The 21,160-nt window shown below is 35.8% G+C and overlaps 2 protein-coding genes across 4 annotated transcripts; one reads left to right on the top strand and one right to left on the bottom strand.

Moving 5' to 3' along the window:
- The first annotated feature begins 1,791 nt into the window (after positions 1-1,791).
- Positions 1,792-10,202, top strand: LOC106664911 (aminopeptidase N-like). Of its 2 annotated transcripts, none has more exons than XM_014390992.2 (14): positions 1,792-2,278; positions 5,756-5,914; positions 5,966-6,259; positions 6,323-6,506; positions 6,607-6,760; positions 6,818-6,899; positions 7,029-7,194; positions 7,255-7,447; positions 7,502-7,776; positions 7,835-8,022; positions 9,276-9,440; positions 9,658-9,792; positions 9,850-9,925; positions 9,982-10,202. In XM_014390992.2, the coding sequence occupies exons 1-14, from the start codon at positions 1,839-1,841 to the stop codon at positions 10,102-10,104; spliced, it is 2,634 nt and encodes an 877-aa protein (XP_014246478.1). In that variant the 5' UTR covers positions 1,792-1,838; the 3' UTR covers positions 10,105-10,202. The 2 variants fall into 2 exon arrangements, with proteins under 2 accessions (XP_014246478.1, XP_014246479.1); XM_014390993.2 differs by having other exon boundaries at positions 5,972-6,259.
- Positions 10,203-12,621: 2,419 nt separating this feature from the next.
- Positions 12,622-18,769, bottom strand: LOC106664956 (dual specificity protein phosphatase 23-like). 2 transcript variants are annotated; one of them, XM_014391062.2, is made up of 3 exons: positions 18,437-18,769; positions 14,634-14,843; positions 12,622-12,683 (listed from the first exon to the last, which is right to left on the bottom strand). In XM_014391062.2, the coding sequence occupies exons 1-3, from the start codon at positions 18,710-18,712 to the stop codon at positions 12,639-12,641; spliced, it is 531 nt and encodes a 176-aa protein (XP_014246548.1). In that variant the 5' UTR covers positions 18,713-18,769; the 3' UTR covers positions 12,622-12,638. The 2 variants fall into 2 exon arrangements, with proteins under 2 accessions (XP_014246548.1, XP_014246547.1); XM_014391061.2 differs by lacking the exon at positions 12,622-12,683 and having other exon boundaries at positions 14,412-14,843.
- Between the last annotated feature and the right edge of the window lie 2,391 nt (positions 18,770-21,160).

Genomic DNA, 21,160 nt, shown 5'->3' on the forward strand with positions numbered 1-21,160 from the left:
AAAAAAGCTCATGTCTTTGGTTTTTTAAACCTGAAAATTACGCAGCAAAGCAGTTTTAAAAGAAAAACCGCCTTATTTCGACGAAAAGAAATAAGATTAAAACATGTAAAATTTGCCAAATTAAAGAAGCATGTGGGCTTCACTCATCAAAAATTCAAACTTCTTAGTGGGGAATGTAACACTTCGAAGGCGTGGATGCTTTTAATCATCTAGGTACTTTCTAGAACTCAAAAGATGAGGTACACGATATAAGCAATAGGCTAGGAGCAGGAAATAGATGATTAGGAGCATCGAGCACATTCCGAAATAGACGATTCTGAGGCCAATAGTCAAATACGGATCGGAAACTGGACCCTCACCGAAGCAGAAGAAAAATAAATTGCCGGCTCTCAAATTTTTTAAAAAGTTTTATTTGTTTTTTAAGATGCCGAATGTCTGACAGACCGATGCGAGGTTAGCGATGGCAAACCAAGATTATTAAGGACCAAATTACTTTTTTTGTTGTTGCCGTAAAATTAATCTGTAAAATTGTTTATACAGTATGTTTCGTTTAATTTAAGGTGTTTTTAGTGAGTATTCAGGAGCAGGTTTTTAGTTCATTGCATGTGTTTTGTTTACAAAATATATTTTTGGAGAACTCTGGTTAGTAGATGGTTTTAGGTACATGTTTGTGTTTCTGTTCATTCTTTAGGGTTTGGTGGCCATGCTAGAATAATTTTATTATAGATATACATATATATTTTTTAATTTACACACGTTCGCGAATTTGAATGTTATGATTAATTAATGAAAGAAAAGTAACTGAACACCTGCTCACTTATGGTTTTGTAAAAACAACCTACACCTTTGGCGATATGGTTGATACGCTTGGGATGAAATTCGTATGGGGCCATCTAAAACCCAACCCGCACAATCTCTGAAAATTTCGTAAAAATTGGTCTCATGGTTTCGGAAATTTGCGGTTACAAATAGACAGACAGACATGCGCGGGCGATACGGTTGATACGATTGCGATGAAATTCATATGGGGCCATCTAAAACCCAACCAGCATAATCTCTAGAAATTTCATGAAAATTGGTCTCATGATTTCGGAAATTTGCGGTTACAAGGAATTGACAGCAGACAGACAGACATGTGCAGGCGATATGGTTGATACGATTGGGTTGAAAATCATATGGGGCTATCTAAAAACCAACCCGCATAATCTCTGAAAATTTCATAAAAATTGGTCTCATGGTTTCGGAAATTTGCCGGTTGCAAGGAATTGATTATACACAGGCACGGAGCCAAATTTATTCAAAAAGATCTGAAACAGAAAATGCAAGTGCAAATTTTGATTTGGGAGGGCAAAAATCTTTGACTTTCCGCATGAATCCTTACCTTCGGGAATTCGGAAACAATAGTAGTATAATAAAAAGAAAAAGAAGGTCATAATCATAGTACAAGATTAGTTTTTATACAGTTTGTATGATGTTCTTGGTTCTGACGATGTAGTCGGACTTTGTCTTCAACACAGTGGATTTTCCGATAGATGGATGATTTTTCTTAATTTATTTTTTGTTTTGACTGAGTTTTGATATCTTTTGCCGCAGTGGGTTGGGAGAGTAATCTTTTTTGTTACGTAGATTGTAATGTTCTAAAAGGGGTCAACGTTTGGTTTTTATTTTTATTTGTTAAAATTTACATACAAATTTTTTCAAATGGGTAAACAAATTCGTGATTATCTTAAACGATATTTTTCAGATATAAGGGGTATCAGCGGAGTGGGGCAGTCCGGTATTTAAATAATAAAAACAAGGTTGTTGGGCAGTGGCAGTTTGAAAGATTGGCTGTAAACATGTTAGCTCGGTGGTCGTTGGGCCTCGTTATCCCTCTGGTCCTGGTCTTCGGCAGACAGGAAACGGATTACCGTCTGCCGAAGGATGTCGATTCGATCCGGTACGAACTTACGCTAAGCCCGGACTTGAACTTGTCGATTTTTGACGGTAAGCTCGGCTTCATTTTCAAGGCGCTTAAGACGACCGACGTGCTCGTTATGAACTGCAAGGATCTTGAATTCGTCAACGGGAGTATAAAGTTAGTGAGCAAAAACGGCGACGAGATGCGACTTGCCTCCGTCGAAGTGAACCCATCACTTGAGAGATTGTACGTCAAGCCCCAGGAGCCATTGATGAAAGGGGAGTTTTACAAACTGGAAGTTGAGTGGGTTGGCAAAATTTACACAGATGGAATAGGTCTTTATTCCATCAACTATCTCGGCGAAGGCAAAAAGAAAAAGTAAGTTTTTTTTACCATTCACCATTCCGCCATTTCTTAGACAGTAGGGATATTGTTTTGGATGTTTATCGACCTGCCGCAAGTTAAGTTTGGGTGATCTTTAGAGGTCATATGGAGCAAGTAAGGACATTAGTATTAGATAAGGTGTAGTGATAATTAACTTAACTCCTTCCTCATGCCCACCTGGTTAAAGGAGAGACTAGATGAGGTCTGGGGTTGTTTTCTTCTTTAAAACTTACTTCCATTTAGGTACTCTAATGAGTCTCCCCTAGCTAGTTTCCCTTTACAATAATGTAGAGGACGCTAGCCTGGATTGAAGCTAATTGTGCATGTGATCTGTGATTGATATTTATGACATTGATTTTTTTTAAATACATATTTACAATTAGATTAGAAAGCTACAACAAAATGGAAGAAAATAACATAACTCGGTCAAAACAAGTGAGAACATATTTTTTGCAAAAGAAAAAGAAAATCGGTCATAACTCAGAAATAGTCGATCCTATCAAAATTTTCCTTTGGCATAAAAAAGCTCGAGAATCGAATTGTACAATAAAAATATGGGATTCTCATTTAAAATAAAAAAGTTAATGTCATTTCCCAGCTAGATGAGAAAGTTATGTAAAATCGGTTACCACCACGCGATTCCTAGCCAAAATTAATTTGGGGTTTGTATAAAACCATTTTTTGCTAAAGTTAATCGTTTCCGAATTAAATGGGTAGACTAAGTAGTTGATACACCCTGTATACAATAAATTAAATAATTACATAAATAATAATAATAATGCTTTATTGAACTTAAGAAAGGAAAAAAAGACAATTTTGATTTCAAAGCAGTTAAGGACATGGATCTTGGATCCGTCTGCCAGAGGTCGTTGATTAAACAATCAGAAACGAAAAAATACACAATAAAATAAGATAAAAGTAAAATAAGATAGAAGTTATAGCATAGGTAATAAAATAAAAAAAGGAGAAATAATAACTGTCAAAATGCGAAAGAGAGACTAGAAAAGCAGGTTATACTACAAATCAAAAATTAAACTCCTTAATTAACTCCTATCTGTAGTTCCATGGATGCCTAGCTTAACGAATTAAGGGCCGCGAATTTGAGCCACTCAAAAACCGTAACAGGTTAGAGTGAAACATCCGATGCAATAACCGAATTGACGGTTTTTTTCAAATTGGGGTTTAGTGCAGAACCAGGGATGAGCACTCCGCCAAGAAGTGGGATACAGTTTCAATAGATCGCGAATTACACAAAGAACAGATTCTCAATTCCCCTCTGATCCAAACAGCCGAGTTTAAGTGCAAAACCTCACTTCTTAGCTTAAATAGCCATCACAACTCATTGAGACAAAGACGGTCAAAATTATCTTCATGAAGGTCGAACAATGCAGGAGAAATTTGTACTTAATTGTAAGTACAAGGACTCATTACTCCTTGTAAAGTGAGAGATGCTAGATGCTTGGGCACGTGACCGGCATTCATCGTGATATTGTTTTTTAATTTGATTAATAAGAACTAAAACATAATTATGCCAGTCACAGAGGTTGTCTAGGGATATGAGGAAGGGCAAGTTGTACTTTTCAAACAAATATTTCCAGCGAACCATGCAATATTAGTCTTTATGACCGCCAACGATGTTATTTTTGTGTATCTAGTATCGGGAGACATCAGGACTTTCACAATATATGAGTTGTGAAGCTTAAGTGTATACACCAAAATTAAATCCATGTTGGTCTCTAAATATAATATATAGTTTGGTGTACCAGATGGCAATGAAAATAATTTTCTTACAAAAAAACGTTGCACTTTTTCTATTGTTTCGAACCTCTGGTAACCCCACACTTGACAGCCATAGTACAGAATTGCACGACTTATCGCCTTAAAAATATTAAACGACTTTAATAGGGATAGTTTTTTTGAGTAGGAAGGCTGACCATGTGTTATTAAGCCTAAATTACCTAATTTAGCCACTGACGCTTTCCAAGAGAAGTGCTTCGTCCAAGAGAGTCTCAGGGGTAAATATAACTCCTAAATATTTGTTTACAATCTCGATGAGATTGCCCCTGAAAAAAAATTACATAAATAACACAATAGGCAGGACTAATTACATGAATAATTCAGTGATAAAAAAACATTTCATACAAAACTACAAAAATCAATAGATAAATGAAAAATAAACTCTAAAATGAATTACGTAAATACTTAAAAATTACGGACGATGCTGTCGTTAAACAACTTGTAAACCCTGAAACAATTTTATAATTGTCTGATCATTTTTTAACCCTGTACGAAGAAAAAAAAGAAGCTTTTCCATAGTACATAGTATCTTACCTGTAAACTGTGTTAGACGAGTTCGCGTGGTAATGTATTTAGTAGCGTGAATGCTTCGCGTACAACCCTGTCATCTTTTACTGACATACTTAGTGTACGGTGATTCAGACTCTGCAGAAGGGATTGCTTAGGAATTAAAATATTGAAAAAAGATTAATGAGCAATGAAATTATTTGGGTTTATAATTTGCGCATGAGTGGGGTTTAAATGACTTGTGACCTCCTGATTAAAAAAAGGCTGGGAGTATGTATGGCCAATTATTCAATTAATTAAGGTTTTTAGTTGAAATGAAAAAAGTTAATGGCACGAGCGGGATTCGAACCCACGATCTTCAGCTAGATACGCCGCTGCTCTACCACTTGAGCTATCGTGACCTCGATCCACTCGGACATCAACTTCCTATCTCAACCCCACCTATGAGTTTTCCCTCCTTTTTTGCCATTTTTCAAATGTCGTGTAATCGGTTTGGATTCTCTAACTTTTTTTCATCTCAACTAAAAACCTTAATTAATTGTAATGATTTAATTGGTCAAGCGAACCACGAAATTAGTGAATGTACAATTAATAATATACAAATAATAATGCATTAGTCAGTTTGTACATTTCTTTCCCTGTATGAATATAATTCATTTAGAGTTAGTTTTAGAGGTGTATTTTTTCACTAGATTATTTATTGTGCTTGCGTTTTAGTCGTTGTTCTGAGTTATGTTTTTATTATTTGTAGTTCGGGTTTGTATTTCTTATTGGTTAGTGGTACTGATTTAAAGACTTATGTAATTTTTTTGTTAACTCATGATATTTCTTCCTACGGTCTGCTGGGTGATGAACCTTGATAGTTTCGATCTTACCGATCAACATTGCCTATCTTCACTGGGTTGGTCTGTCAAGTTTCTGTACAGACACATTGAAGATGGGGAAAAGGTAAAACGCGTTTGTCAGACCAAGCCAGCAAGGATAGGCCGACCAAGATGACCAAATCACAAATTTTTTGAGGTTAGTTGAAATGAACTGCTTGTCGATAGTTCAGGAGACAAAAGAAGGTTAGAAAAGCGTTCAGCAGCATAATTAATAATGTACAAATAATACATTACGTAAAAATATATTTATATAGCTATCGTATTTAAAAGATAAATTTTTAAGGAGGATGTTGGCGAGTCAGTTTCGACCCGTTCACGCTCGAAGAGTCTTCCCGTGCCTCGATGAGCCATCATTCAGGGCGCATGTCATTTTGAAAGTTATCCACAATCCGGACTTCAAGGCGGTGTCAAACATGCCCATCTTGCATACCAAGAGAACACTGTAAGTTTCAAGTAGATAATAATTCCTGTACAGTCCAGTTATCCTCTGCAGTTTCAGCCCTGGCACGCTGACGACAGAATTCGTAAAGACACCGCCGATTCCTGTTTTCCTCGTCGGTCTGATACTTTCACAATTGCCAGAATTCGAAGGGGAAAACGGCTTTTTCGCCATGGCGACTCCGGAAAATTTCGAAGGGATTAAATACAGCGCAGAGATCGGGCCGAAAATGGTCGCGGCCATGGAGAGTCTGACAGGAATCTTATACCCGCTGAACAAAACCCACCAAGTAGCTCTTCCCAAACTCAACCCAGTCGCCATGGAAAACTGGGGCCTTTATAACTTTAAGTAACGAGCCTTATCGACTTAAATATGACAAAAATAATGTAAAATTTCACGTTGTTTAAAAAGGGAGAACAATATACTGTACTTCAGCGGTGAATCGCCGACCATGCAAAAGCAGACTGCGGCTAGGTTTTCCGGTCATGAAATCTGCCATTCATGGATGGGAAACATGGTCTCTCTCGAATGGTGGGACCATCTCTGGATGTCCGAAGTTTTTGCCATGTACTACGAATACCTCTTGCCAGACATGGTTCTACTTCTTTTTATTATTCATGGGGCTTTAACATACAAAGATCTGATTAAAAAAAAAATGTAAGGTCATAGTACTAAACCAATGTATAACGTTTCAGGTGAATCACTGTTGGCGAATGGAAGAGCAGATGGTGATAGACCTACAACAGGCTGGACTTCTGCAAGATTCACTCCCAGTGGATCCGCTTACCACCAAAGTTCTAACACCGGAAGAAGTATCTAATAAATTCTCTGGTGTAACATATACAAAAGGTAAATTTTTGTATAAGAATTTTCTAAGGAGATAAGTGATTTGTCTTCTTATGATAGGGCCTGGAGTTTTGAGGATGGCGATTCATATTTTGGGCTATCAGACATTTCTTCAAGGATTCAGAAAGCTTCTTCATACGCTGTGAGTTTTTAATTTTCCTTTTTATATAAAATAGTATTTCTTGCACATTTTTATTATATTTTAGTAATGAAAGTGATATGTAAATTAGACAAGTGTTTATTATGGTACTTTTTTATATATCTGTTTTAGCGCCTATAACAGTTTGTCAAGTCCAGATGCTCTTTGGCTTTATCTTTCCTCCGAAGCCAAAAATCTTCCAGCAGATATGGCGACAATTATGTCAAACTGGACGGTTTTTCCTGGATATCCTCTGGTGAACGTCGCCGTTACTAAAGAAGGCTTGCTTCTTTCTCAGGTGGGTTTTTGTGTTTGTTTAATGGTTTTAGTTGGTTTATATTCGTTTTGTTTCCATTAGTCGAAGTTCACTCTCGAAGAGGTCGCAGGGTCGGAGCAGACTTGGTGGATTCCGCTTAGTTACACGACAAAAACCGAGTGCGACTTTGTATCTGCTAAGCCGAAAAATTGGTTTAATCCTGAACATAACATGGCACTCATTAAAACCAACTTGAAACAAAACGACTGGGTCATTTTTAACATTCAATCGGCAGGTGAGCTAAACAGTACAGTTTGATCATTTCCTCCGTTCAACCCTTCGCTCACAGGATTCTACAGAGTGAACTACGATCTCAACAACTGGAATTTAATCAAACGGCAGCTTTACGAGGATTCGGAGAAGATCAGCCCTTTGAATAGGGCTCAGTTGATCGACGATAGCTTGAACCTAGCCAGATCGAGTAAGCTTTCTTACGATATGGCCCTTTCCCTTATCGGCTACTTGGCTAACGAAACAGACCTGATCCCTTGGAAATCAGCCATAAGAGGTTTTTCATTTCTCAGAACCGTCCTTCGGGAATCTCCTCACAAGAAAAAGTTTGATGTGATTATATTCTTTTCAATTTTTTTAGAAGATTTTATAGTTTATTTAATGTTTACAGTTATTCTTAAGCCGTCTTGTCGACAAAGCGTTCGAAAAATTCGGTTGGGACGAGGACAAGAGTGCCACCCACGCCTCCAAGATCAACAAGGAACAGATTGTACGCTTTGCCTGTCAGGTTGACCACAAAAAATGCGTTGATAAATCGCTCGAGTTCTCCAACAGCCTGATGTACGGAAATTGGCAAAGGTGAAATCAAAATTTTAACTTTGATGCACATGTTTACTATGTCCAACATCAAAAATTCTTGTTCTTTAATTGATCTGGATAAGTAGATCTCTACTTAAGTCAAAAATACTTAGGACGGAACAGATTCTGTAATACATTTGCTAGTTTTGCTCAATGCCTGGTCATATCAAAGAAAAATAATAACAGAAAGTATTAAAACTCTATTTTGTGAGAAAAACGGAGGGATCTTTTTATAAATAAGATTTTCAATTTTGCAAGGCAAGTAGACATGTTTAGCAAGTGCGTATTTTATAATAAAAAATAAATGTTTTACAAATGGGCAGATATTTTTCAACATGCATCGAAATTTTTAAACATTAATGTACGCTTGATATCAAAAATCTTCATGTTGTCTTGATTTTGGGGTTTGAGGGTGGGGTTGCTGCATTGTTTGCTTAAGTCCAGATTTCTACATCGCCTCTTTATGCTGAATTACTCAAGAGTGAAAGGCATGACTGGTATCCTACCAAAATTAGATCTCGATGACATGACAGACGCCCAGCCATCGTATCCGCAAAATATTTGTACAAAAATTACAAGAGATGAAGGCATCGAAAAATCTTCAGGTCAAAGAAATAGCCTGAATTGTTTAACCAGAGGGTTGCTATACCACAATACCACCAATTAAAGGAAAAAACAAGCAAACAAAAAAATAACGATCTCTTTATAAATACGATAAATAAAACTAGAAAACCAAAGTCAAACAAAAACAGCACGTTCCGGCTTTTCAGTCAAGCCCAAACAAACGAGGGTAGGCAGACCTACAAATAAAAACTTTCAAACATTTTAAACCTAAATCTTCAACAGCTTTCTGACGTGCAGATTTCTAGAAAATATTTTTGAAATGACTCCTTTTTGAAAGGTGCAATGTTATTTTTCCCTCAACATCGAAAAATAATTTTATTTTTTCAAAGTAATTTGATGAATGCATAGAATCGTTTTTGTGGAGAGGGGTCAGAAATTCCTGGGGCGATGAGGGAATCGAACCCTGACGGCGGGATTTACGAGTGAAAGTCTGGCGCTCTAAACCAAATAAAAAACGTTCTGGAGCAGAAATATAAAATTTGAGAAGTAATTTCTTAAACTATTTTTTGAAATATTATAATCTAGCTGTACATTTCATTTTCTTCTAGATTTCGGGACATCATTGTCGAACCCTTCGTACATAATAGGAAAAAATTTAAATTTTTAAAATTCCAACTTTTCCTTTACAGCTTGTCTGTCGACGTGAAGGAGACCGCCTTCTGCACCGGCGTCGAAAAAGGAAGCAGTGATTTTGGTGAAAAGGTCTTCTCGTTTTACAGTGATTCGTCAGGAGCGGAAGCTGCGTTGTACCTTAAAGCGCTTACTTGCTTACCCTCGATCTCTGCAATTGACAGGTTTGTCTTCAAAACTGTGAAATTAAGTTTACTCACCAATTTCATACGGATTATTTCTTATTTTGGATAAGTGATAGTCGAACACGACTTGCTTTCTTTTTTGCTCGTTTTAAATAAATAAGTTGATTATTTCACTACGTAATACCCTAAAACTACAAATTTTTATTCTCAGATTATTTTGATTGTCGAAAAAATAAGCTTGATACGTTTTCAATAGGATACTTATATCACGAGTGGGATTTGCGGACGTATCTACGTGGAATTCCATGTTTTCCAGTTTCGCATCAAGGATGGAAAACGCTGGGAAACTTTTGACACTCCTGAACACGCACCGGTCTAGGATAACAGAAAAGTACTATTCATTAACATAAAATTCTAGTATCCATTGATTATAAAAATTTTTTTTCAGCATCGGCGTTTCACAATTTGTCAACCACTTGAAAAGCTTGGTACCCTTTTTGACAACCGAGTCCCAACGGGAAATCGTAAGGAAAGGATTTTTAAAATTTTTTCCAGAAGGTAATAAAACTTTTTTTTACAGCTTGAAAATTTAAATGTACAATATTCAGGTCTTGAAGATGCCTTGTCTGCCCTGAACAAAACAATATCATGGAGGAATACGTTCCTTCCACGTATAACGTCATTTTTAGACAGAGAAGTATAAAGTTTAAGTGATTAACGTGTAAAAGCATTTTATAAATAAATTGTACATATTTACTTTTGTAAATAATTTTCATTCGTTTATTAATATATTTTAAACAACCTGATTATTAACAAATTTTTTAAATAAAAATTGACTATAAAATGTGATTTTCATTTTCTCTCTATCTCCCTCCCTCTAAACTATTTTTCCGTTTTTCTATTACACTATTGCACACAAAACAAAAAATACACATAAAACACACGCCCACACGAACACAAACGATGTTCTAAAATTTCCATTTTTTAGGGAAATATTATTAATTTTTGTTATATTTGTTAACTTTCTTTCGTGTGTGGTGATTAGTGACCATTAGTCGATGATTATTAGGAAATCGTGAGATGCGGTCTGGTGTGACGTAGGTTTTAGAAAAACATTTCTTTATCGTGCCAACGTTTCGTTATTTATTGAGATCATCTTCAGGGCTCAAAGTGTGTGTTTTCTGTGTAATTGTTCAATTGAGAGTGTGAGAGACTCTCAACACGAAACACAAGTATGGCAAAAACAAAAAGTTGGCACAAACACTTTGAGCTCTGAAGATGATCTGGATAAAGATCGAAACGTTGGCACGATAAAGAAAATGTTTTTGTAAAACCTATTTCACACCAGACAGCATCTCACGATCTCCGAATAATTTCTTTTGTGTTTTGATTCTATTGACTTAAAAAATAAAAATAAAATTTATTAAGGTCTGCATTGCATAAACATCAATAGTCTTTACAAACCAACCTACAGTTTCTGTAATTTGGGTCTAAAACAACGCAAAAGACATTGTTTTTGTTGAATGTATTTTCCTATGTTACCATACTTTTCAATGAATATAAGCTAGTTTCAATAATTTATATTATGTTTTTTTTTCTAGAAAAATATCTCATTTTTGTAAATAAGTTATTTTAATTTAATTATAAATAGTTCAAAAGCAACCTAATTTTTATTTAAAAAATTCCAAATTTAGTTGTTGCATTTTCAATTTGTTTTAATTGTGCAAGAGGGGGTTGTGGCTCCATTGATTAAGGCTTTTTTTAAACGTCCCACACAGGTCTCGGGTTCGAATCTCAGCAGCTCTAATTTCGAAACTAAAGAATTTACAAATAGGCATTTTTCAAAAACACAACCACGGGTGTTGACGACCTCAGCAGTTGTGAACTTGCACTCGTATATTTTCTCCGCTTAATGGAAAAACATTGAATAATTTATATGTAACCAAATCATACATAAGCCTAATATTAAAAATTATCATATCACAGCCCGTCTCTAACCGTAACGCTAACCTTACCCAACCTAACCCTAAACCTACCTTACTTAAAGCGTCGCACAAATTCCCAGTTTAACTCACAATCACAATTACGTCATTTTTGGTTGATAAAATGTAGTTCCTGTGCAGTTTTGCAAGACAATTACTCAGTTATCAGAACTGAGCATCTAGAATCTCTTTTCTGATGGTAAAGTGCATCAAACCTCTTACGAGATTTGATTGAAACCTGACGTTTCCTTTCTTCTGCTCTTTGAGATATAGAAAGTACTTTGTATTCTAATGGATAATAAAAAATATCTTTTCTTTATATTAACTGTATTGTTCTCAAGTAAATAAACCTTATGATAATGAGCGAAAACTGGGGTTAATACCTAACGCTAATAGTAACCTAACCTATCCAACTTAACCTAACCCTACCTAACCTAACCATTCCCTAAGTTTACCTAACCTAACCAAACCCATGCGGAATTGCCGGCAATGCGAAATCGATTCCGCGAAAATGGTCCGCCACAAAAAATTTATTTATATATCCATGTTACAAAATAAATTGTGCGATAAATTAACGTTATGTACGTAATGGGTTTGAATTTGTTAAAATTTGAATCCTTTACTAGACATTGTGGCTTCTGAAACATGTCGGACGAAATATTTTGTTGCACTTATTTTACTTACGAGGTATTGGCAAAAATTGTACAATTCGTAAATACGGTAAATACATAAAAATAGACCGGAAGACTTTAAAAACTTTCCATAGAGTCATTTTGTGCATTTGGTTTTTAAATAATTAACTTTTCACTTCAGCTATCTAAACCACTAGGTCCATAATATTTTATTTTTCGTTTATTCGTTACAGTCTTGGGTTAGTTTAAATCAATATTACTGGTACTGTTTTTCTCCGTTGTTTAACCGTTGTACTTTTGGGATTACTTACTTATGGCCCCCAATGTATATAATATTTATACTATTTTATAATGTACCTAATACTTAACAACTTTTAATGGTTAAAATTTTGTTAATGGTAATAGCGAAGTGTAACGGAAGCTAAGAGATTTTAAAATAGAAAAACCAGACAATAGCAGGACGACGAATATAGACTGGTTTGTATGAAACACTTTGCCAACTCGGATCGTTCTTTTGCTTATGATATAACAAATTCGGTGTTGGGATTGGCTTATAAACATCTTAGGAAAAAAAGGAGTAACTAAGGATACAAAAACATAAAGACAAAAGTTCGATTTCTCCTTTATTGGACTCGATGCAAAGTCCGCATTAACATCGCATGCTTCTTCTAAAACAAAAACAAAAAGAAAACAAGTAATTTCTGAAATTCAGATTGTTGGAAGAAAACAAAAACATGCAACATTCCGATTAATTTATTTTATTATTTATTTAATAATTAACATCCACATTTTTTGCATGGCCAATGTTACGGGCAAGTTTGCCCACATGCGAATTGGCAAATTCGAGCCAGTTTCCCAGTCCGGTTCTTTATAAGAATATTTTATTAAAACCTGTTCCACACTTTATATTATTAACAGCGCCAGTCCAATCGTCCTAGATTTTCATGGCCAGGCTCATTTGGACTTGAAGCGATGCCAACTTGCCAAATTTGATAACTTGACGTGACTTCAGTGTGAACCTGCTGCCATTAAACGCTACAATTTATCCAGTTACGACTAATTAAATGGTTAAAGTAATTACATAATTGTGATAAATATCGACAAACTAGTCTCTTCAGTACGACTTAATTCCTTATATTTCAATACAATCTTTATTTGTACCGCCATATCATTTTAGAAAAAAACACCAAGATGATAATATTACTAGAACAACAATCAAAAATCACATTAAAAAGATTATTTTATTTTCTTTATAACTGAACAGTTATAAAGAAAATAAACTGTTTATTGTATTTTACATAACCAATTAATTTACAAAACATCTACTATTACTACTGAGGACAACTTTTCTACTTTACTAACCACTACCAATCCTCATAATAAACAATTAGATTATTATGTATCTTGAGGACGTGGAAAGATGTTATATCTTCTTTTTCTCGACTTCTTTCGGCATTTGGAAATACGTATTTTTATGAAAAATAAAACGCTGTCCATACATATTTATTTTACTGTGGATCGATTCAGCGAAACAAGATACTCGAAAAAATTTGGCAGCATGCTGAGTTAATTGTAGAGATAATAAAGTCCCTTGGAAATTAGGCCTGATTATATTTAAACGCAGAAACTGTTTCGTACAATCTACAAAATTTTAACGGACTACAAAGTTGAAGGATGTCATAAATCATCTCAATTTTGGTACACCAGGCTGTTTCTGCCTTTCGCTTAAAGACCGAAGTTAAGGAATAATTTTGTGTTATGTCATAATTTTGGGGAAGTGTATCATTACGAAGTTTTTTGTTTTTGCGAGTTTGGCTAAGGCCCGCCTTAAGATAGTTTTGTCGTCTGTGTACTGCTTGAAAGCTTCCGTGAGTAATTTTTGTTATAGTTTTTGTGTGAAACGCGAACGCGGAAGTCAGAAAAAACGAGAGAGCGAAAGAAGGAGGGAGCGTAAGAGGGAAAAAGAGAGAAAGAGAAAGAAGATAGAAAGGAAAGTTGAGAGAGAGAGAGAGAGAGAGAGAGAGAGAGAGAACAGAGTAAAAGTGAGAGTGTGTTTGTGTGTGAGAGAGAGGAGAGAGAGTGACAAATACACAGAAAGACAGAGAAAGCGAGAATGAGAGAGAAATTTAACATTTCATTTACATCAGCTCGCAAAATTAGGTCTCATGAACTTTTCGTTCAGGGAGAGGGAGAGAGAGAGAGAGAGAGAGAGAGAGAGAGAGAGAGAGAGAGAGAATTATGCTTAAATTTTTACAACCCGACTTTCGTGTATAATGTATGTGTAGTAAAAATTCGCCGTGTTTGACAGGATGGCATATAAAAACAATTTTTTGGAATAACTGAAAATTTTAAATAAATACTATATTTAAAAAAAATCTTATTGATAATAAACATACCGTTTAAATATTTAATGTTTCCTTCATAAATTGAAAGACGAATTGTATTTTGTCAATAGTGCATTGATTTTTAATGTAAATATTTTTCTTTTTATCAGGAAACATATAAATAAATATGAAAGTTAGTTTTCAATGAGATCAGTATTCATGGTCGAAGATGCGCTTCCTCCTCAGTTTGTAGTCCCAGTGTGGCCTAGGGATCGACTTCACGTATATATCTACCTCGTCCAAAGGCTCTTTCTCTCCTTGCCTGAGGTAGTCGTAATAGGCGTGGACTGTTCTTTCCTGGCTGTACGTCTCGATGGCGCCCGGCTGCAGAAGACGCACAGACGTGCACGCGTATTCAGGACGCATTTCGTAGAACCTGACCAAGTAACAGGCAGCCATGACTCCGCTTCTGCCACGTCCGAGCCGGCAGTGGACAGCAACTGACTGAGAAAAAAAATGTGTTCAGATTTCCTATGTTGAACTTCTACAAGCTAACAATCAGTGGATATCAACCATTTATAAAATCAATTAAGCTCAATTATTGATTCTACCTGGACTATTTTTTAATATTTTGTTATACGTATGTGGTGTTTAGTTACCGTTAATTAATGATTATTTAGAGATCGTGAGATGCGGTCCGGTGTGATGTAGGTTTATCAATCCCAGGCCCTGAAGATGATCTCAATAAAGATCGAAACGTTGGCACGATAAAGAAAATGTTTTTCTAAACCTACATCACACCATACCGCATCTCAGATCTCTAAATAAAAATTTTGTTATACCTTGATGTCAAATAATGATTCATGCTTTTTTCGTACATATTCAAGTGGATAAAGAATACAAATAAATATATTAAAAATAAAAACAAACTAGAGCAACCCAGAAAGCTCGGCCTTGGCAGTAGACTCAGCACAGTGTAAATAAAATTCGCCTGATAAACCTGGTGCTTTTTTATTATTAGTCAAAATAGTAGAAGGTGTGGGCAGTTTAACATAAAAGGAAATCTTGACTGACCCATCCAAATAAATATAGGAAGAGACGTTTTTAAGAAACACAGAAACTTACAGATGGGCTTTATTGTGCTACATAGATGGATCCAAAACGAAACAGGAGTGACGGTACGAATTATAGACCCAAATTTTGACCTCTAAGCCTCTAAGCCCCACATTGTCACCACAAAGCTGAGATTCATGCTTTAGAACTTTCATGCTATTGAAAGTAATGGCTTAAAAGGTGCATAGTTATACTTATTTTCAGACTAGCTCTCTATTTCTCTCCCTCTATCTCTCTCTCTCTCTCTCTCTCTCTCTCTCTCTCTCTCTCTCTCTCTCTCTCTCTCTCTCTCTCTCTCTCTCTCTCTCTAAATGATAATATAATATTATATTTACAAATATAATGTTGATTTAAAATGTAAATGGTTAAAAAACATATAAAACAATATTATTTATATTAATGTAAAAGTGATAGATTTCATTCTAAAAAAATATCTATCTTAATTAAAAATAAATAATTTATTTACAATTAATTAATCTTTAATTAAGGTTTCTGTTGAGATAAAAAAAGTCAGTGTCACAAGCGGGATTCGAACCCACGACCTTCTGCTAAATACGCCGCTGCTCTTCCTCAATTGGTAGTATTTAGCCGAAGGCCGTGGGTTCGAATCCCGCTTGTGGCACTGACATTTTTATCTCAACCAAAACCTTAATAAAAGAATAATTAATTGAAAATAATTTATTTGGTCAAGCGGACTACGAAACGTAATAAATGTAATAAATCATTTCGTTTAACAAGAGAAATGCTATTTATATTAACTAAAACCGATCGAATTAGACCTACAAGTAAATATAAAAAACTGTATAGTTTAAGAAGAAAAAATAATTCATAACAAAACATATATACATGCATGTTGTTTTTTAATTAATAATTAAAAATATGTCTTAAAAAATCGTCTAAAAAGTATTTTAAAAAATGTTTAATCAATAAAAACAAAAATGTTTATAATAATTATAATGGTAGAGCAGCGGCGTATTTAGCCGAAGGTCGTGGGTTCGAATTCCGCTTGCAACACTTGCTTTTTCATTTCAACCAATACCTTACATAAAAATTCATTAATTGAAAGAAGTTATTTGGTCAATCGGACCACGAAATATAATCGAATTAATTGTAATGATAATACCGATAGAATTATAATAAATGAAAAGGGTTGAATGTAACAAAGAAAAATTGTTAATCATAAAACGGTAATTCTTGTGTTTAGATTTAAAAGTACATATTATTAATAAGAATAAACATAGAAAGATTGGATCAAGTTCAGAAATAAAAAGTAAATCATATTGACACGAAAAAAAAATTTACAATAAAATTTACAAAAGAAGAACAACTAACTTAAAAAATAAATGTTTATATTAATAGTAATAAAAGTGATAACTAATAGTAATTGAACCTGGGTTTAAATATTAATTATAATATGTATTAACATTTTTTTATTATATTAATTGTCAATTGAACACATTTAGTTTATAGGATAATTTTATTTGTATATTATTTCTAACTATTGAATTTAATTAAAAAAGAAATGTTATATCAATTAAAAATAATTGGTATTTATAATGAAACCTATGAGAAACGTTGCGTGCATAATTGTAAGAAAGAACAGTATTGTCCTAAATTTGTGCACATAAAAAAAATAAAAGGTGAGTTAATTTCAATTCAGATCTTTCTGTCTTTCTCTCTCTCTCTCTTTCTTTCTTTCTCTGAATCTATCTATTATCTTTACCTACATATATTACATTCGTACACATCTTTCTTTATATTAATTTGTCAGCCTATAAATTAATATACAAAACTATTTCTATTCTTCACTCTCCCCCTCTCTCTTTCTATATTTTTTCTTTGTTTCGTTCTTTCTTTCTTTCTCTGAATCTATCTATTAATTTGTCTCTACCTACATATATCACATTTTCGTTAGAAAAAGTCTATTTATATTAATTTATCAGCCTATAAAATAATGTACATTACTATTTCTCTCTCTCTCTCTCTCTCTCTCTCTCTCTCTCTCTCTCTCTATTTATCTATCTATCTCTCGCTTTATTTTTCTTTCTTTCTCGGAATCTATCTATTAATTTATCTCTACCTATATATATATATATATATATATATAACTTTTTTGTTAGAAAAATCTATCTGCCTTTGTATTAATTTACCAACCTTTAAATTAATGTACATAACTATTTCTCCCTCTCCCTCTCTCTTTCTTTTTCTTTCTCTCTTTCTTATACTAATTATATTTATTAATTTATCTCCATCTACATATATTACTTTTTTGTTAGAAAAATCTTTCTTTCTTTATATTAATATGTCTACCTATAAATTAATTCTTTCAATTAATTCTTTTTATGTAAGGCCTTGGTTGAGATTAAAAAGTTATTGTCATGAGCGGGATTCGAACCCACGACCTTCGGCTAAATGTGCCGCTGCTCTAACCACTTAAGTTGTCGTGACTTCGATCCTCTTGGACACCAACTCCCCATCTCAACCTACAACCTTTCAAATTTGGCCCCTGCAACCCCCTTTTTGCCATTTTTCAAATGTCGTGTAATCTGGATTCGATTCTCAGCGACTTATCAAGTGGCCAGGGGAGCTGTTAGTGAAGTGATGCTTCTTTTACTTGTTAAATATTAATCCATTTATATTGAGCGGTCTAACTGACCAAATTACTTCTCTCAATTAATTATTCTTTTTATGTGGCCGAAGGTCGTGGGTTCGAATCCCGCTCGTGACACTCACTTTTTCATCTCAACCAAGACCTTACCTCAAAAGAATAGTTAATTGAAAGAAGCAATTTGGTCAATTATACCACTAAACATAAATGGATTAATCTATAAATTAATGTACATAACTATTTCTCTCTCTCTCTCTCTCTCTCTCTCTCTCTCTCTCTCTCTCTCTCTCTCTCTCTCTCTCTTCTTTATAATGACAGACACAGACACACTCTATCTTTTTCATTTTTGACATAAATCAAAATTAGCAGTGCATACCTCCTTGTTAAAATGTGCAGTTTTGCAGATGTTTATGAAGTTTATTATCTGGCTTAACGTCGGCGGTTCGAATTCGAGCACGTCGATCGGCGTCCACCTGAAATGGAACGGAAAATGCTCGAATGGAGGCTGTTTTTCAGGAGACAATGACACCAGATGGGTGATGCCCTGTTGGACCAGATAAAGGATGTTCGCCTCGTTCTTTGGGTAGCCCATGATGACCAGCTCGTTCTTGACGACCCATTTGAAGTTCCAGGGGGGCAAAGGATCCGTCATTTTGACACGGTGTTAACAAGCCGGAGACCCAAAAGAGACTGCAGATCCGCCGAGATAAATCCGACACCTCGGCCATTAGATCAGTGCCAAATTCTCGAGCGCCTGTTCGCACTAACAATAAGTTAATGATGCCTCATTGAATCGTGGACATCTCACCAATTGTCCTTAATTTTAAAACTTTCCTTTATATCTAAAGACTATTAAAACTGTCATAATATTTAAACCTAATTAATTATTAATTAAAATTATATATGTTATCTGAGAATAATAGTTAATAATAATAATAGTTTATTAAATTTGTAAGCAATTTTGTACCGACTTCCTTCCCCACCCCTTCAAAACCAAACATATATAAACATAAAACAGTAAAATCTCACTGGCACTCTCAACACGACACGCAAGGATGGCACAATTACACAGAAGACAAACACTTTGAGCCCTGAAGATGATCTCAATAAAAGATCGAAACGTTGGCACGATAAAGAAAATGTTTTTCTGAAAACTACATCACACCCGACCGCATCTCACGATATCTGAATAATTTCCCCCAAAGTTCTATTAAAGCTTAATTGGATAGTTTTATTTTTTCCGTAACGTTTAACTGTGATGTCAGTGAGACCCCCAAATATTTATATGTTTCAACTATTGCTAACGTTTTATTTTATTTCGATTGGTATTTTATTGATTTAAATATCATAATTTTTGATTTAGCAGTATTACCTTTCCATTAGTCTCAATACATTTCTAAATCTTCTATCATTGTTTGTAACGCCAAACGAGTGTCTGCAATACCACATCATCGGCATACATTAACATTTTCCTATCTCCACCTCCTTATCACTTCGTTAGATCATCTAGAAATACAGCAAACAACGAGGGGGTTGAGGATTGATCCTTGTTTGACTCCAGACGGTGTTGAAAACCATCCCGAAAGTTCTTTTACCATTTCACATTTTGTGCCTTTGTAAAGTCCTTGCAATGCCTTAATTCATTTATAAGATACATCTAGATTACTCAGTTTAAAAAATGGAGCATTCCGATCTACAGAGTCAAAGGCGGCGGAAAAATCAACAAAAAACGTGTTTATTGACGAGAGGACTCTCCGCGAGTGGAGAAAGACCCACTAAGTGACCCTGTGCCGGTTCAACGTGAGTTCAACCAAAACCCCATCACTCTAACACAGCCAGTCAGGATACGTTACTTAAAAGGTACAAAAGATAAAACTTACAACCTGCGAGTGGAGAATGAGTAGGAGAAGTAAGTACCCTGTGCCGGTTCAACATGAGTTCCTTCCTCCTAAAGGTTCCCGTATGTACTCTTTAGCCCTTAAAAGAACATGAGGATCTTTAACGTCCGTACCTAGCCTTTCGCCCCTACCGAACGTTTTCATTCTCAAGATGAGAGATGACGCACCTCCACTCACGCCTGGAGGGGCCGAGACGGACTTCATTCTCCGCTTGTCCATTCCGAGTGGATGGGGCTGCATTAAGCCCCAGACCGTGTGCATACATCAGCTTTGGTCGTCGCGCCGAGCTCCCTAGATAGAGAAGGCAACTCTATCTCCCAGAATATTGGGGCTCCTCCGGCCTTAGAACTACCAGATTCGCTCCGGCCGCGGTTTTGTTTAAAGTGGAATGTCTAACTACCCGATAGAGGAACACTGCCCTCGGAAGGAAACCGATAACAGAACCCACGGACAACAGGTTCACACTAAGTTCTCGCCAGGAGCTTCACCACTAAGCCACTACGATTCCATTCCCATGAAGCAAAGTTTAGACTTGAAACATTTTCTGCTACCCCGTAGTTCAGATGGTTATGCACCCTCCCCCCGCCTATGCAGACAGGATCTGGTACTCTAACCCTAACCCGCCGTCCGCTGCCGATCCGAAGGCCGACACGAATCCAGCTTGTGCTTTAGAGAGGTTGCCACGCTCTCAAGGCTACACTATTATGTTGCGTCTAGATACCCCCCCCCCCTTGTATCCAAGGGTTGGAAGAGGTCTCAAGGAAATTGCCGTAGGACCTGGATTGAGAAAGGGAAGTGACCGAGGACACGAGGCTTACCTTTTAGGGTTGCACCACCCGCCTTGGCCCACTTTGCACCCATTCCCACATTTAATTGGGTATGGCTCCTCCCTGTTGGATAAAAGAGACGAGATGGCCGTTCAAGCGTCGAACGAATCGACCGCCTATTTCGAGACTGTGTGACCGCCCGGCACACGTCGGTTTAAAGTGACGAGTGGATTCTCCGCGAGTGGAGAAAGACCCACTAAGTGACCCTGTGCCGGTTCACACACCGGCTGAGTTGAAAGTTGTCCATTCTCAGATACCTTCTCCACATGGGTGAATTCAGGGGGGAGAGGTGGTCAAGCTCTCGAGGGTGCCTGTGTAGGAGGCTTGGCAGGCCGACCTCCTCAGGTCGAACCCACTCCACCCCCAAAGTCCAGC

This window comes from Cimex lectularius, unplaced genomic scaffold (assembly GCF_000648675.2).
Source record: "Cimex lectularius strain Harlan isolate CLEC.00 unplaced genomic scaffold, Clec_2.1 scaffold208, whole genome shotgun sequence".
Taxonomy (NCBI): Eukaryota; Metazoa; Arthropoda; class Insecta; order Hemiptera; family Cimicidae; genus Cimex; species Cimex lectularius.